General features: G+C 37.8%; 1 protein-coding gene across 1 annotated transcript in view; it reads right to left on the bottom strand.

Annotated features, from left to right (window-relative positions):
* Positions 1-19,096, bottom strand: part of cep290 (centrosomal protein 290) — a 204,225-nt gene that overhangs the window by 77,766 nt on the left and 107,363 nt on the right. The window contains exons 15-22 of the mRNA XM_076302635.1: positions 11,412-11,478; positions 11,192-11,283; positions 10,924-11,008; positions 10,695-10,828; positions 10,388-10,552; positions 8,066-8,215; positions 7,826-7,941; positions 7,629-7,731 (exon numbers count right to left, since the gene is read on the bottom strand). Coding sequence (XP_076158750.1) covers positions 7,629-7,731; positions 7,826-7,941; positions 8,066-8,215; positions 10,388-10,552; positions 10,695-10,828; positions 10,924-11,008; positions 11,192-11,283; positions 11,412-11,478 — 912 coding nt within the window. The remainder of the gene's footprint in view (positions 1-7,628; positions 7,732-7,825; positions 7,942-8,065; positions 8,216-10,387; positions 10,553-10,694; positions 10,829-10,923; positions 11,009-11,191; positions 11,284-11,411; positions 11,479-19,096) is intronic.

Raw genomic sequence — 19,096 nt, 5'->3', positions numbered from 1 at the left:
CCCCATTTAGCGTGAGATTATGGGAGGCCAGTGTGTCGAACACCCGTGTGAGTTGTTGGTCGTGAATGGCGGGTGTTGGTCCATGTACTACTATGTCGTCCAGAAATATCACCACCCCTGGGATACCAGCGAAGATGGTGGACATTATTTTCTGCTAGGGGTGGAGCATAGGCCAAAAGGGAGCCTGGTGTAGCAGAAGACGCCTGCGTGTGTGACGAAAGCGGTGAGGTTACGGCTGTCCGGGTGCAGAGGTACCTGCAGGTAGCCTTTGCGGAGGTCAAGCTTTGAAAGCATTGTGGAGCCGTAAAACTGAGAAGTCAGCTCCTCTGCTGTGGGCAGCGGGTATTTGTCGGGTCCAACGGCCTTGTTCACCGCCCTCAGGTCCACACACACACGCAAACCCCCTGACTTCTTCTTCGCAATGACCAGGTTAGAGATCCAGGGCGAGGCGTTGACTTGCTCAATGATGCCTATGTCCAACAGCTTTGTCAGCTCTGCTGTGACGTCATCTCGTAGTGCCAGGGGAATGCGGCAGAGAGGCTGTATGACCGGGTGTATGTCCACGTGAAGTAGAGGCTGATGGGTGAAAGCGGAGATACAGCCAAGGCCGGAAAAGAGTGCTGGCCATTGCTGTTCCCTTGGTGTGCTGACCTGGAGAATCTTAGCCCCACAGCTGTCCATGAACGTGAAGCCCAAGCTGGTGATAAGGTCCAAGCCCATTAGGTTAGCTCCATGCCGCGCCACCTAAAAGGTGAAGGAAGCCATGGATTTGTTGCCGTGTCGCACTGAACAGCTGAGGGAGCCCACTAAGTCGATCTGTGCATTGCCATATCCATGGAGAACGGCCGAAGGTGTCTGCAGCATGACATGGGGCAGGAAGCGCTTTACTGTGGCCCAGTTGAGAAGAGATAAAGCCGCTCCGGTATCCAGCAGCAACGGTACACAGACCCCATCTAATTCCACCGTGCACGTCTTGAAGGACACATGGGCAGAGCTGATTGAGTGTATTGGTGTTGGGGCCGACGAGCTAGCCCCAGCCTGTCGTGGGCCTGACCGTGGGCCGACCCCAGCCGGTGCAGAACGACACAAGACTTTGGCAAAGTGGTTGTCTTTCCCACAGCGCTGGCATGCTTGTCCTCTGGCAGGGCATGTTGGAGCCAACGGATCCACGGTACCGGAGGCTCGTCCGGTAATGCCAGGAAAGGTGTAGGTGCTGGGAGTGCAAGCTCCATCCTCGTCGCCAATGTTATGTGTGTGCAAAACACTAAAAGAATTGGGAGAGCCACGGCATGTTCAGCTGTTTACTTTCACTAGTTTGAACGAACACACAGAAACTGGAAACCAGCAGCGGTCATATCAAAATGCGCTGAAAATCTTGTGGTATGCATGCCATACAATAGGACTGTGCATTACCTGTGCATAGATCATGGAGAGATTTCAGATGTGCAATAACTATAAAAGGCGAAAGCTGGCAATGTGGAATATTCCGCTGGTTGGCGCACACGCAGTGTTCAGATTGGTTGTCTGTCCATTCACGCGGATTTCACTGGAGCAGATCTTGCACACAACTTCGGTAGCCTATGTCTCTTAGCTTTCCACTTTCATCAGGCAATATATGTAGCCTATAATATGCTGTGCAGTGTAACTGTAGGGCTATGTAATTTTATGTAAAAAATGTAAAGTTGATTTCTGTACAGACATATGGTAATTAGTGTCGACATGAAATTGTAAAGATGTGTTGGCTAAATATAGGCCTAACAACATTTCTGTTCAATTTGTTTGATGATATGAAAATGGATGTTCCATGTGAAGTTTGTCATACTCAGGAAATGCTGTAATTTGTTGACAATTGTTTGCTGTGTTCAGCCTTTGTATAAAAAAGATTGTTTGCATCTTACTACTTTTATTTTTGGAGTATGAAGTAATATAGAAAACTGTATTATATTGAACTATAGAGTATCTTAATGCATTCCGTCAAGTCAAATATCCTATATGGCTTTAATAGAAAAAGCAACACATCGTGATGCATCGAGGAATTGAATCAAATCTCTGACATGATAATTGTAATCGAATTGAATTGGGAGATCAGTGACGATTCACACCTCTAACTGTTATGCTAAAGTTGCTAATTGTGGGTAAAAATGTGATAGTCTATGAAAATCTATGGTGCTGAGGGGTTCGTTTTGGTTAACTCCCATAGCAAAACTCTAAACACAAAAACCATTACTTGTCAGATGACAAATGTGTGTAGGGCAAAACGTCAGACCTCTACATTATCGACAGTTTTTTGGCAGGTGTGATTATCCAAAATCCACGTTATTTTGCCATAGGAAAAAAAGCATGGACACATTGTATACAAAGGGGCACGTTCTCCTGAGGTGTATTGTTTTTTCACGTAGTATAAAAAATGGCAAAGAAATCAAAGTGTGGCTCCACTCCATTAAGGTGGATGCCAATAAAGCAAAATGTCACTTATGTGCAACGCAGTTTGCAATTAAAAAATCTTGCACTAATCTGTTAGGCTACATTTACATTTCTTCACTTTAATACTGAATATGGGTCATTCTATAATTTGGGGTACATTTCAAGTGGAGAGAAACCAAAAAGAACACACCTCAAATCATAGAACACACCAAGTTAACATTACAAGTATTTGCTGAGCTTAAACCTGTAAGACTTCAAGTATTTATTTGAAAAAAAATGATCTATCATTTTTTTTAACTTAAATCTCACATAATAAGGGGCAGCCGTGGCCTACTGGTTAGCGCTTCGGACTTTTAACCGGAGGGTTGCCGGTTCGAACCCCGACCAGTAGGCACGGCTGAAGTGCCCTTGAGCAAGGCGCCTAACCCCTCACTGCTCCCCGAGCGCCGCTGTTGTTGCAGGCAGCTCACTGCACTGGGATTAGTGTGTGCTTCACCTCACTGTGTGTTCACTGTGTGCTGAGTGTGTTTCACTAATTCACGGATTGAGATATATGCAGAGACCAAATTTCCCATCAAAAGAGTATATATACTTATACTTATACTTAATACAGAAAAAAGACATTGTATGTAATTGATGTTATAACAGTTAGTAAATTAATCTTCAAAAAATAGATCGTTAGACTTAATAACATTATGTTTAGTCAAGTTGAATGCATGAATCTGTAGTCGGAGACAGTCAATAATAAAAAAAAGTCATTTAATGTAAAATGTAAAAGTCATTTAGTTAATATTTTGTGGATAAATTGGGTCTAAAATAAATATAAAGCATTGTTATTGCTGAAAGGTTGTTCTATTAGCATAATTGTTCAAAATTAATTCCATAAAGATTTATCTTTTTGATAATAACTAAATCTTCATTGAGACGCGAATTGTACCCCGAGAATGACCCATATGTTAAGTAGGCCTATACAGAAATAATCTTTTACATATTGTTTATTTTTAATATGTTCATGTTAATATTGATAACTGATTTGTTATTTGTTTCACCATTAAAGGAGAATGTATTTATTTTTAATATGCTCATGTTCATTTTGATAACTGATTTGTTTTGTTCACCACTAAAGGAGAATGTATCTTTGTTGTTGAAATTGATTTACAATGGTATAAAAAAAAGTATTATTTAGAAACAGGCATCGACATCAAGGTATCAAAATTGGCACCGTACATTTTGAATGACAATTTTTAAGACCCCGCGGGTACCCTGCCAGATTCATTATGACAATAGTGTCCTTTCTAGATTCCAGCTTGGGTAAGGCCTCTGTTTCACTTTTTGTCATGTTGTTGGATTTTTCCTCTTGTTTGACACAGGTAACATTAAGGCCAATTCCAATGCTACCCCTTAGCTCTACCCTCAGTTTTGTGCGTTTATGTTAGGTGTAGGGGCAGAGGCATATCAAGCTTTTTAAAAGTGGGGGTGGGGGGGGGTTTAGGATAGGGAAGTATTTTCTGAGGGGGGTGCGGACAATATTGGCGGGTAACAAGAATTTTGAAATTCTTGTTACTAAACACACCATTTCAATGCAGTTTGGGAGGGACAGAACAGAGCAAGCAGCGCCCCTTTTCTGTGTAGCTCATGTGACATGGTGGCTTTAGGTGAATGAAGATGCAGATCATCTCACTAATTAATTTATTTGTGCAAGCCCATGGTCTGCGTTCACTCCAGCATGGCAAGTGAATGTTTTTAAAGCTGTCACCGCAACAGGCTATATTTGCTACGATATATGCTATTGTAGCCTAACAGACAAAAGCTTAATTTCGAGGTATCACTGGGCTATTAATGCATAATATCTAATATAACTATAATATATATTAAGTAAATGTAAAAGACACAGAATAATGACAGAACTGTAAGATCAAATTCAAAAACGTTTTAAGTCTACCCAAAGCATGTTTGCAAACGTATGCAAAGGGAATATAAATAAATATAAAAAGATTAACTGTGTTTACTTGCGTTTAGCCTCCACTAAGTTTACATCCCTGGTTACAGGAATCCATGTTGTTGTTGTTTTAAATATTGTTGCTTCTAACCCACGTTATCTCCTGCGTTTCACTTGCGCAGGGACGCACACACATTGCATGAGCGCTCATACCAATTGTAGGCTATGCCTCTATAGTTGATAACACCAAAGAAGTATTAAGAAGTATTTCCTGATTGGGGAAACTTTTAGTTTATTTTTCTTTCAGTCCGCGGTTCCATAATACCATTCAATCTTGCTGCAAATGATCAGACGTGTGACAGAAGCACCGGCATAATTTAACTTTGCGGTTCCGCGGACCAGTAATCCTCTTGTCGAGGAGGCTCATAGTTTGTGAGAACAGAACGCAGTTGCACTCCCTGCATTTCTACATTTTTGTGACAAAAAGTAGGAGGGATATAAAATCTTGTTTCAGCAAAAGTGGGGATGTTATAACACCCAGAACCCCCCACTTGCAACACCCCTGTGTAGCGGTATCCCGCTTCTCTTTTGGATGGGGGGGTACAGCTAGGGGTTAGGGCCACATAGCCCTTCAAATTAAGATTTTTCAGTCTCACTACAAACGAGGGGTATGAGACATTTTCCATTATACAACCGCACTACTACTACTACTGCACTTTTTACTCCCTCCCCCCCCCATAAATGCACAAATAGGCTGACACCAGACATAATTTCACTGCATTTCTTACTTCTAGTAACTATATGCATGTGACAATAAACTTCCTTGTATCCTTGTATCCTTGCATAACAGAAAAAGTTGGGACGTTGTGTAAAATGCAAATAAAAACAAAATGTGATAATATACAAGTCTCGTAAACCCATATTTAGCAGCAAAAAAGACAACATATCTAATGTTGAAAATGAAAACTTTGATGCCAGCAACATGTTTCAAATAAGTTGGAACGGGAGCATGTTTACCACTGCACTGCTTCACCTCTTCATTTAACAAAATTCTGTAAATGTTTAGGAACTGAGGAGACTATTTGCTAGAGTTTTGAGAATTAAATGTTGTCCCATTACTCCCCAATGCACGATTTCAGTTGCTCAACAGTATGGGGTAGTCTTAATCATGTTTTTCATTCCAATTTGACAAATTTGGACTGCAGACAGGCCATTTTAGCACATGGACTCTTCCTCTATGGATAAATACTATTTGAATATGTGCAGAAAATGTTCATTTTGCCATTGTTTTCCTGAAATATTCAAGGTCTTCCCTGGAATAGATATTACCTGATGGCAGTATATGTTGCTCAAAAGCTGTATACATCTTTCAGAATTGATTGTGCTTTGCCAAATGTGCAAGATGCCGTCATAGATAATGGGTTTGGAACTTAGCGTTTGGAGCGCTAAAACAAGTTGGATAGGTTGGATACTTGGACAGGCCCTCTCCTCTTTAGCCCAGATGAATCCATGATTTCCAAAAAGAATGGCACATTTTGATTGGTCTAACCACAAGACCTTTTTCCATGTTACCTCAGTCCATTTTAAACAAGCTCAGGCCCAGATAAGACGGTGGTATTTTCTGTATTGTGTCTCAATACAATTTTGGCTGCAGTTTTTGAATTGAGTATCAAACTGTGCACATAGACAATGGTCATCAGAGGTTGTCCTGGGCCCATACAATGACAGGTGTGGAAACAGGTCTGGTGTTGATGCAGTGCCATCTGAGGTCCAAAAGACCACGACCATCCAGTGTGTTTTTCAGCTCCTTCCCTTGTTTGCAAAGATTTCTCTGGATTCTCTTAATGTTTAAATAATATATTGTCCTGTAGATGATGAACCCCCCAAATACTTCACAATTTCATCTTAAGAAGCATTGAAATTACATTGTTTCACTTGTGCACACAGGTTTACACAGAGTGATGAATACCGCTGTATCTTTACTTCTAAGAGACCCTGCCTCTCTGGGATGCTCTTTTTCATACCCAAATCATGTTGCCAGTTACCCTAATTAGTTGAGAAACATTGCTCCTTTTGTTTTCTTCTTATCATTACACACCTTTTCCAGCATTTTGTTATCCCTGTCCCAACTTTTTTTGAAACATGTTGCTGGTATCAAATTCAAAATTAACATATATTTTCCATGAAATAGTCAAATTTGTAATTTTCAACATTTGATATGTTGTCTGTGTCCTTTTTGCAAGTAAATATGAGTTTAAGAGATTTGCAGATTATTACATTATGTTTTTATTGGGTATTAAGATCGGCTTGGTAGTGTATAGGTCTAATTGAGTGCCTGTCACTTTAAGACGTTCGTGAGGGAACCCTTGCAATTGTAACACAGTTAAACGGCTGCTGATGTGTGGATGCAATTCATAACGTTTTTTACATAGTTAAAATAAAGGTTCGCACTTCTCCTTGGGACATCGGGATTTTGCAAACATTCAGTGTCAGAGTCAATAAAATGAACCCTTCAACGAAATTGACAAGCAGCTGTAAGTAGGCTAAGCATGCTAAATTCAACATCCAAACAGTTTTCTAACGTTAGCTTTGAGATAGGCTACTGCTTGATTGCATAATTTAACTTAGTTTAGTCTCCTCAATGTAGCCTACTATCTTGTGATAGGCAGAGTTAACTTCAATGCAGCAGTTTTGAACAAATTTGCGCAGCATGGTCACGATGCTAAGCGGATTTAATAGCAATTTAGCCAGATGTCTTCTATGCAATGCTTCTATGTGGCAACAATCCTTCAACAATCGTGAATATTTTGTTAAATGCACATGCAGAGGAGGGGCAGCGGGCTACGAGAGAGAGCGGGGCGGGGCAAGGAAAGGCTGCGTGCGTAAAAAGCGCAGCTCAATGCAAGGATTTGATCTTATATTTAATTTAAATTAAATTAAATTGAATTAAACATAGAATATTACTGTGTGGCGGCCGGTTTTGATTTCATGGTGCCCCGCCACAGATTAGTCAATGTATGGGAAACACTGCCAAAACCCCTCCCACTCATGTCATATTGCTTAAGCATACATCGGGCACACCGGCAACATGGCAGCACAAGTGAGTGCGAGACTCATAAAGGGAACATTTTGACAGTAATAAGGATTTTTAAATTACAACTATCATTGTTTTACGTCACATTCAATCTTGTGGCCATATATACGATCCTGTGATAAGGTGTGAAGGTGAAAAAGTGTTAAGAATGAGGCCTCAAATCATACTCACAGTAAACTCTTTGACCTTCATCTCATCCACCTTTTTCTGTTCCTCCAACTTATTATTTGCCTCCTTAAGTGACTCTCTCTCCTTCTGCCATGCCGCTCTCTCTCTGAAATCAAAACCAGCTAGAGTTAATATTTTAAATAAAATCGTTTGCTATCTTTTTTCAATTATAAAGAGATACTTTTTCTTGTCAACCAAACCTTTGGTATTCTTCATATAGAAGACATTGCTGGTGCCGAATCACAGCTAGTTTCCTTCTATACTCCTTTAAAGCCACCTGGAGTCGTTTGCATATATCTTCTTTATCTTTAACCTCCTAAAAGAAAATAGTTACATGGCACACAAAATCAGACCAAACTGCTGAAATATCTAGTCTATTATAAATATGTTCTTTCAAAAATGTATACATTGTTTAAGAATGAAATATGCTTTTAACAAACCAGCAGAAGTCGAACAGCGTAATCATTTAGAGAGCTGATGGTGTCCACACTAGATGGTGTCAATTCCTCGGGAATGAACAAGGCCTTAAAACCCTCTTTGTTCACATTAGATTTCATCAGTGTTTCTAACTCACTCTCCAAATGCATAATCTGCCAAAACACATTCAAACAAAAGTGAGTGCAACATTATGCAGCGATTGCTGTGCAAAATTAACGGTACAGAAATTTTTCCAGCAGCGGTGCTGTTGATCGTAGGAAGCCCCCCCCCCAAAAAAAATACTCCTTAAATGGTGACTTCTGGTGGATTTTGTGAAAGAAATGGACATATTGAGTTACAAATTATGACATAACGTGCACGTCGAATTGAGTGCCTGTCACTTTAATGCCATGACGGCCCGTGAGGCTTGCTTGATTCTCACCGTTTTAAACTAACTTAGTAGCGTTGTTGTGCATGGTGCATAAGAATATGTGGATGAAATAAATTATGTTTTCCTTGTCATTTGGTAAAATAAATGCTCAAAAACTCAAAGAAAATCTATCTTGGATTATAGGAGATAAGTGTCTTGTATCATTTCTATAATGTTGGTGAGCTCTACAGGAATTACAAACTATCTCCAGATGTAAATGGTTGCGCATCCTATTACTCAAATTCAATAAAACCCACCTATAGGCAAGCCAGCAGGGCTTTGAACCGATTTGTTTTTCCAATCGGTTCGTTCCGAACAGAAACGGAATTATAACGTTTCCGGTTATGAGTTCCACCAATAAATTGACGTTCCCGAACCGGTTAGAACAAAAAAATACTGTTCCCGGAACGGTTAATTTAGTTCCTGTCAGCTGTTTAATGCTATAGAATTATGTCACATCTTTCTCATCCAGCTTAAACCAAATGTAATAATATTACAACCATTATTACATAATAATAATAATATTATTATTAATAATAATAATAATTAAATAGGCCTACAATTATTTCAAATGTGTAGTTTATTGTTAAAAGAGAAAATTTCCACACAAACGTAACGACATTATTAAGACACGTGGTTATGCCACTCGGGCAACAACAAATTGCAACTGTCGGGGGGGAAAGGCCATCCAGTAGGCCGAATGTTCGCTAGTCCATCATTAACGTGGAGTCGACAAATATAGCTATTGATATTGTGTTTGGAATGAGCGTTTTAATTAACGATGGATCATAATTTACCTCTTATTTAAGATGTTGAGTGGAGACTTTGTAATCCACCGCTCTCTCTCCATTCAGTCAGCGAATGTCTGATGTGATGTCACACAGGAAGTAAACCTCAGCCGTCATGGTAACGTGCGCAGGAAAATAATTACTTTTTTTTTTTTAGTTAATTAGGCAACGAAACCTTTGAGGAACGAAATAAAACCGGTATTAACCAGTTACCATTATTTTTAAATAAGTGTTCCTGTTCCAGAACATAAAAAATAATAACGTTTCCGGTTTCGTTTCTGTTCCCTGTAAAATACAAAAAGTTCCCGGTTTTCGTTTTCGTTCCTTGAACCGGTTCAAAGCCCTGCAAGCTAGACCTTAGTTTCACAGCCTAGGTATGTTAGCCTCACAGGGCTTGAAAGCATTGCCTGTATCACAAACAAAAACGAAACAATGCGTGGAATTTATCTGGGAATAGGCTACTGAAGGTAGGGGCAAGCTATCTCGCTGGTGTGTTTAATTTGGTTCCTTGGTTAACATAATGTAGGCTACGTTTTTTTTGCACAAAATTGCGTCTGCTAACTGCTGACTGCGCCTTCAACATTAGCCTACTATTATTTGTTGACATCAAACCTAAACAAACGGCAGCTGTTCCTGAAGTTTTTTTTTTTAATTAGGCAACTTTTTTGCAGTGGCGCTTGAATTCCAGGAGCGGCGCTGCGCCGCTGATGAATACATTGTAGGGGAAACACTGTACACAGTGGTGAAAATGGAAAGAGTGAAATTAAGCCACAGGTAACTATGAACTTTAACAACGAAATGAGTAAAATTGACAATGCTTGCACTGCACAACTTTATAAACCCATACCATAGGGACCACATATTCCTGGGTTATTCATATAGGACTGTATTTTTCCAATCATATGTGACTTATAAAAAGCATAAAAAGACTACCACAACCAAAATGTAAACTACAATGCCTGGAGGGATGACTGACTCATTTGGCATTGCTACAGAGTCAGTGTCAAATGTTTAATCAGATCAGTACTGAATATTTGTTCCAATTTCAGTCAGCTAGTTACTTGACAACTTGAATATATGGAGCTTAATTATTATTACAGCATTTAAGAAGTATCAAAATTGAATACCTTTTCATTGGCCGTTGTCAGTTCTCTCAAAGTCAGCGCTGAATCCTCCCTTACACCTTTCATTTCCTGTCTGAGTTCATGGTTTCGGTCTGCTAAATAGTCATTCTGCATCTTAATTTGCAGATTGGTTTCAGGCGTACCTTCTGAATTTCTCATTTCTAAAGCCTTTAATGTACACAAAAAGCCACACATATGAACACATTCCTAGCAGGTAAAAGCTGAGGCAATGTTTTAATGTGAATTACTGAAACTTCTCAACCTTATAAAATCATATGTCAAAGAGAGAACCTTCCAAGACCAAACTCACAGTCACAAGTCTTTCCAAACTGGGAACACTAATTCCCAATTCTGTGTGTGTCCTTTTCTGGCTGTCCTGTAAAGCTGCAAGTATCTCTTTAATGCCTTCTTCCAGGTGTTTATTTTCATTTAAGAGTTCATTGACTGTAAAGATAATGCACATTGACTGATAATCTGTTTTCACATTAAATTCACATTAAAATTAATTTTAAAAACATAGTATAGAGAAGAAAACATACGTTTGGCCTTAAATTCAGATGATTCCTTTTCTGCTAGCTCCAGTTCTATCTGTTTGCTTTTAAGCTCCATCCGAAGATGCTCATTCTGTGAAATATTGTAAATGTGAAAATGTGAAGTATTTCTGTGAAATCCCCCCCCCCACCCCCCCAAACACACACACACACTCGTACACTGTATATATTATAAGTAATATCAACATATTTCATGGTACTTCAGGCACTTGCCTTCTAAAAAGCAAGCAAGACTTGATAAGGAAAGCAGATATACCATTTTTTTAACTTTGTCATCTTCTGTGGATGCAATAGCAGGCTCTCTTTGTGTGTAGATGTTAGCCATAAGTTCACTGCTCACCGTCATACCTGAGTGAAAGTACATTACACAACTAAATGAAATCATACATTAGTTTGTTTCATTAGACAATAAATATCTAGAATAACTACAACAGGAACATGGACCTCAAATACAAGATTGAATATAGGTGGTTTACCTTTTCCTTTCACCATGACTCTTAACTGTTTTTTGAGATCAAGTCTCTCCTCCTCGAGTCTCTCTATCTGTGACAGGGGACAGATAATCAAAAACCTAACTTTGCGATAGGGTTGGGCACCGAAACACGGTTCTAATATGGCACCGGTGCCGACACAAACGGTAGTAACTGCATCGAATAACAACGTGGATTTCGGTGCCTCATTTCGGTGCTTAAATAGCGTTTTTTTGTTTTGTTTTTAATACGAGGCATCACTGCATGTCATGCGCCATCTCTAACGTCTTGCTCTGATAGCAACACATCCAGATACAGTTAGCTAACATATGATAAACACTGGATGTATAAACCAGAGGGGTGCACCACATGAGTGGACAGTGTTTGACAGCTTGCGTGAGCCCAAGTAGCTTACTTTAAAGCGATATCGCGAGCTCCTGTCAAAATCTAGCAGTGGGCCTAACTACACACAAGCAAAAGGCTATGAAACAAAATCAACAGTAGGCTAGCCTAGCCTATACGTTACACAATATCCTTGCTAATGCGCTAACTGACATTTATTTGAAATGTTATCAGCAAAGTTGGAAGGTGAAAACTTTATTTCACGGTGTGTTAAACAACATAATGGCATGATATTAATCTTTCATGTGCATGAGGTCCATATAGCATCACAATGAATATGAACATCATGTTAAAAGTTAGCTGGCAAAAACAAATATGTAGGTTACATACCTGATGTCACTGAGCTGTCAAAGAGGCTACGAAACAATCACCGTATGTTATCGCTAATTAAACTCAGCTGACTGGTGTTAGCGCATAGCCATAGTTGCTGTTAAAATGTCTTCTGCTGGGAATCTTAACACTTCAACACCGACATGTAGCGTAACATGTTCAAAACTACTGCGTGTTATGGGTTAAGACATACAATTTCTTGAAGCATTTGGCAACACACTGAATTAACTGGAAAGTAGAGTCCCTGTTAGATTAACTTGCTTGCAAATGCCGTTGTCCATGACCTGGCAGTTTTATGGCAAGCGGTTTTAACATACCTTATGGCAAACCGCCTACACTGGGTAAACTTGAAAGCAGAGCTTACCATTGTGTGTGCATGCATGGCAAGCTGTTTTAACATTTAAATGTATTATTCATAGGAGCAATGAGATATTGATAGTAAATTGAATATAACAGTTCAATTTCATGTTCAAATTTGTCTCATCAATAAAAAAAGCAATTCATGCTTTAGACCATTTTAATTTAAAATATTTTAAAAACAAAGTACCGGTTCAGGCACCGTTTCGGCACCGGCACCGTTTCGTTTAAATGTAAGTATCGTTTTAGCACCGGTATCGGATAAAACCCAAACGATACCCAACCCTACTTTGCGAACACATGGATGTTATTTCAGTTAGCCTATTAGCTGGTTTGATGCTCATTGGGCTCAATGCAAATCAAACCAGCTAATAGGCTAACTGAAATAACACCATGCCAATCTCTAGGTATGGTGAAGGGTATGTGATGATGTGGGGCTATTTTAATTCCAAAGGCCAAGGTAACTTTATCAGGATGCACATAATTCTGGATCCATGAAATAACTGGCCTTTAAAAATAAAAATCTGCCTGTCTCTATGGGAATTTAACATAGGGGTGGGAATACTTATGACCCCTGTATTTTAAGGAAGGTCATTTATTTTTATGATACAATATAATGATAAATTTTTATTTTTATGATACATATAATGATACATTATTCATTCACTAAGAAAATTGGTGTCCTTAAAGGTTAGATATTTCCTCATTTTTCACTTAAGGCATTAAGATCAATTTCCAAAAGATGATTTTATATTCCTCTTTTCAGTCAACTTTAGCATGGGTGCCAATACTTTTGACCATCACTGTAGGATTCTAATTCCTTAATGGCTGTATTGTGATGTCACAATCGCCAATGTTAAGTCTATGGGGAAATTTTCAATAGTTTTTAATTAATAGTTTAAAAAGTATAAAAGTTACAAAGTTGAAAAGTACAAAGCACACATTTCCTTAGTAAGACCTACGCAACGCAGTTTGAATAAAGTTTCTAGGTTAAATGGTTGAAGCTACATTAAACACGTTAGAAGAAAAACTAGAAAAGCATTTCCTGAAGGAAATATAGTGCATGAAAATGCAAAAATATGATGAGTTCATATGGTTAAATTATTAGCTTGGTAGATAAGGTTTAATATAGTTGGAATGAATGAACAGTTAAATAGGTTGATAATTGAAATGGTTAAATTATTTAGGCAGATAGCTGACGATAACTAACAGTTGGAATGGCTCCAATGTTTGCTAGTAGTTATGCTAACTATGTTAACAAAGATAATAATGCTAACCAAGTTACTATGCTAACTAGCATTTTAACAATGTTAAAATGTTAACTATGCTAACCATATGACTTAGCTAACCTAGCTAATCATTTTTATTAGTTATGTTAAATATGCTAACTAGCATGTTAACATGCTAATTATGCTAACCATGTGACTTAGCTAACTTCGCTAACTAGCTACAGTGGGTAGGAGTCATAGTTGATGACAAGTAACAGTTACAATGGCTGAACAGTTAAAAAGTTCAGTAGTTTAAAGGGTTAAATTGTTTAACAGTGAAATATTGTAGTGAGGACTTTTATTTTGAAACAGTTTTTGGCAGAGGAAGCAGTTGAACAGGATGTGTAGTCTTAATAGGGCCAGTTTGTATGCTTAACCCTTTGCAGACCGCACGTTCTAATTTCGGTACCCCAGTACCGATGACGTTCAGTCTAATAACTCTGCCATACCCCAACCAATTTTATCAATGAAAACTTCCTCAAAAACGTCACATCGTAGGCTTTCTGGCGATATGATTGGTTAAGGGATTTGTGGCGCGAATTACTTTTACTACGTGAAGGAAAAATCAAGAGTTGACGTCTCCCTCCACTAGAGGAAAAACAGCAGGAAGCACTATGCATCGTTGATCTTCACGTCGTCTAAAGGAGAAACTACTGGATCATCTGAGGTAAAAACAAGTCTTTTTATGTTATTACTACTTGTTATCCATGTTATTACTTCAAAATCGTTTTTAAAAGTTATTTTTGCTGGTAATTACACCTTGTATGCATGGCCGTAACATAATGCGTGTGTGTGTTCACTTCAGCTGATATGACAGCTTGTATTTTAGCACACCGTAATCTTTAGTAAACTCATTATTTTCAATCATTTTTGGGGGGTTACTATATGTCAACCAAGATTACAGACCTACTAGGACTGAAGCTTTAACGATTTGTTCTATTTTGAACGATGTTGCTTGCTCGTTATCTGATGATACAGAAAACTAGCTAAGTTAGGTAAAGTTAGCATCAGGAGAGGCTGCAACATGTCCTTGACGCGTAGTCGCGATAAAGTTCACTCCCGTGCTTCATGACTGGCAACTTTATGTCAAGTACACCTAATCGGTATTTTATTGTCAAATAAACCTTTCATTCCTTCGTAATATGTATAACACAATTTACAGTTGTTTGTAGCCAAGTTGCTTAGCTTACTTAGATAGAAACATCTGACATGAATGACAACGTTAATGTTATGTTACCGACGTGAAGACTGTGTTGATCACCGATGGTGTAAGGATTTTATTCATTGACTGCTGTTTTCATCAATACATGACTGAAGATGTGTTAGAAATGTGTCTTCGTATTGTTTAACTTTTAGGCTGTAAAGTTGGCTGCTACGATTATGAGGTTTTTGGGTGGCTAACTATGATGGGAGCTCATACACCCAAGCCTACTCGTCGACACATAATTTTATGGGGGTAATTTGTCTTTACGCAACTGCAGTAGCCTATGCACGGTGTGTATGTGTATGCATACGCTGTTTAGATGTTTTCTGAATATCTCCTGACTCATGTTCATGAATCAATGTTTGCTTGTAAGCTGGTATGCTATGTATGGTTTAACCAAGGCAATAACACTTATAGTGAGCTCTGAGACTAATGTTACCTCTCCAAGCAATATTGGAGTCCTCCAGTGACAAAAATACTTTTAGTGAAAAGAGTCATGGTTGGTGGTGATTAAGATTATGTGGAAGTAATGTAAAATAAAACTAAACAACCTATTCACTATCAGATCTGTGATTTTTTGTTATTTTAGATGGAGGGAGAGAAGTACGTGCAACTGGGGTGAAAGCAGCCGACTGCTGATGGCAAACATGACCCCAAGGACCACAATGGCATGGACATGGGACATGGATGGGTAGTTTCTGGATGAAGAGGAAGACAATGATTTGCTAGAGGAGGAGAGTAATCTCCCGTCATCCTCAGCTGGGTAAGCATGTTTGTGTGTGTGTGTGTGTGTGTTCGCCCAACTGGGCGTATACACATTTCTGGTTGTGATAAGAGTGTTGCTTATAACAATAATGACAGGGATTATAGTGATTATAGTTTAGATAGATAGATAGATAGATAGATAGATAGATAGACACTTTATTGATCCCCAAAGGGAAATTCAGGAAGTTTGCTTAGATTTGTAATTCAATTTCTAATTTTCTTATCTGACAATTTCTTTATTTTGAGCTTGGTCAAGTCCCATGTCAGGTAGAAAGCATACACTTTGCCTATCCTTCTAACACAGACAGGGACACCAACTCCAGTAGCATTTACACCTCATCGTCTGCTAGGCTTAGATGGACACACACACACACGCCACAGCTGTGACAACACACACACCACGGATCTGGTGTGAATGCGGCGTTAGTGTATCACCTTATGTGTAGGGCAAATGATATTGATAATTATATATTGTATCGAAGTAAATGCTGTATGGTTGTTAAATGTATTGAATTTCTTCTAATGTTTTAATTGTTTATATGTGTGAATGTAAATTGATGCTTTGTTATGCTATAATATGAATTGATGCTTTGTTCATCATGTTAAAGTATTTTGTTGATCTTTGTTATACTGTTGTCTTGTAGTTTGTAAACATATGTTTATGTTATTTACCTGAAGTTGTTGTTCCTGATTATTTAATGAAATTGTTAAAGACTTATCTAAATAAAATGATTTATTTCCTCTTTCGTAAACCTAACACATGTGCCAGTGTCTCTTATTCTTGTTTTCATAGTAGAATGAAGCACACGGAGAAGCAGTTACCATCTGCCTAGTCTTTATTTCAGCCTTTATCTTTCCTCCCCACAATTGATTTTGCCTCTTCAGAGTACAGTAAGACATCCTATATTTAGCTATGCATCTTGTTTTTATGGTAAAACATCTTATATTTGTTACATGACCATTATATCTGTGTATTTTTGGTCAGATGTCAAACCAGGAAAGGAAAACATCCTACTCTTTAAAAAATTTACTTATTACTGCGACTTGCAGTTATGAGTAAATTAATCATAACTTCTGAACCAAAGGTTTCTTTCACTGAGGAGAACACAACACTGTCTATCTTTCACACACTATATCTACAATAGACATTAGGTGAAAAGTAAGATTCATCTTGACAAATTGATATTTTCGTGTTTTTTGATGTTGAATTTTGAAGGTATTGTTTAAAAACAATGTGTGTTACCCTCAAACTTATTAACTATGATATGTGCCATTTTAAAGGGCTAGTTCTCCTGATTACAATGGTGGGTATATCTTATCTCTGCCATGTAGCATGGCCACACAATAAGCCTTTTTGTCTCACAAGGGCATCAAGTATGAAAAAACGGAATGTTTCGTGCCGTCGGCAAAGGTCTAATAAATTTATCATAACTTTTGAACAAAAGGTGATACATTGATTCTGTTTTCATCACTGAGTAGAGGACAAAATTGTGAATCTCCCATACACTCTAAGTTTTTCTCTATCTACAACAGAAATTGGGGGGAAAATGAGATTAATCTTGACAAACTGATAGTTTTGTGTTTTTTGGGGTTGAATTTTAAAGATATTTTTAAAATAATATGTGTGTTCTCCTCAAAATTATTAATTATATTTTATACCATTTGAAAGGGCTATTTCTCCTGATTATAATGGTGGGTAAATTATATCTCTGTCATGTAGCATAATCACACAATAAGCCTTTTTGTGCCATAAGGCCATCGAGTATGAAAAAATGGAATGTTCGGCGCGGTCTGGAAAGGGTTAAAGCCTGAGACTGGCAGTTGAGGCAGGTGGCCCGAACACCTGCCATAGGATTCTAATTGCTTAACGGCCGTATTGCGATTGTCATAATCATAGTGTTAAGTCAATGGGGAAATTTTGATAGTTTTTAATTAATAGTTTAAAAAGTATAAAAGTTAAAGTTGAAAAATACATAGCCCAAATGTCCTAAGTAAGACCTACGTAACAAAGTTTGAATGAAGTTTCTACGTCTAACGGTTGAAGCTGCATTAAACGCGTTAGAAGAATAAAAATAAGAACTAGAAAACGCAATTCCAGGGAATTACCAGTGCATGAAAATGCAAAACATATGGTGTGAAATATATTGTTAAAACAGATGATGTGCTAATTGGCAACCAACATGATGAGGTTTAATATAGTTCAAATGACTGAACTAGGTAGATGAGGTTTAATATAGTTGGAATGACTGAACAGTTAAATAGGTGGATAGTTTATATAGTTAAATGATTTGCTTGGTAGATAAGGTTTAATATAGTTGGAATGATTGAATGGTTAAATAGGTGGATAATTTAAAATGGGGAAATTTTGAACAGTTTTTAATTAATAGTTTAAAAAGTATAAAAGTTACAAAGTTGAAAAATACATTGCCCGGGTGTCCTAAGTAAGACCTACGTAACATAGTTTGAATGAAGTTTCTACGTTAAACGGTTGAAGCTGCATTAAATGCGTTAGAAAAAGAAGAATAAGAAGAAGCCTAGGAAGAACAGTACAGTGCATTTTCATGCACTGTAATAAGACATTTTGGTAGAACAGTATAGTGCATTTTCATGCACTATAATAATATTAAGAATAATTCGGATAACAGTAGAGTGCATTTTCATGCACTCTAATAATAAAATGCCTTGGAAGAACAGTACAGTGCATTTTCATGCACTGTAATTAAGAATAATTCGGATAACAGTAGATCGCATTTTCATGCACTCTAACTAGAAAAGCATTTCCTGAAGGAAATACAGTGCATGAAAATGCAAAAAATATGATGTAAAATATCATACAGAGTAAAAACAAACTATATTGGTTGCTAGGTAGATGAGGTTTAACATAGTTTGAATGACTGAACAGTTAAATAGGTGGATAGTTTATATAGTTAAATGATTTGCTTGGTAGATAAGGTTTAAAATAGTTGGAATGATTGAACGGTTAAATAGATGGATAATTTAAATGGTTAAATTATTTAGGTAGATAATTGACGATAACTGACAGTTATGCTAACTATGTTATCAAAGATAATAATGTTAACCAAGTTACTTAACTTAGTTAACTTAGCTAATGTTTTCATATTTAGTAGTTATGCTAACTAGCATGCTAACATGCTAACATGCTAACTATGCTAACCATGTGACTTAGCTAACTTAGCTAATCATTTTTAGCAGTTATGCTAAAAATGCTAATTAGCATGCTAACATGTTAGTGCACTGTAATAATTCGGATAACAATAGAGTGCATTTTCATGCACTCTAATAAGAAAAGTTGGAATAACAGTACAGTGCATTTTCATGCACTGTAATAAGAATAATTCGGATAA

Source organism: Alosa pseudoharengus, unplaced genomic scaffold (assembly GCF_046254945.1).
Source record: "Alosa pseudoharengus isolate Yale_2024_CS ecotype anadromous, Long Island Sound unplaced genomic scaffold, YU_APseudo_1.1 YU_APseudo_1.1_scf_10, whole genome shotgun sequence".
NCBI classification, from domain to species: domain Eukaryota; kingdom Metazoa; phylum Chordata; class Actinopteri; order Clupeiformes; family Clupeidae; genus Alosa; species Alosa pseudoharengus.
This window is presented reverse-complemented; position numbering and strand designations above follow the sequence as displayed.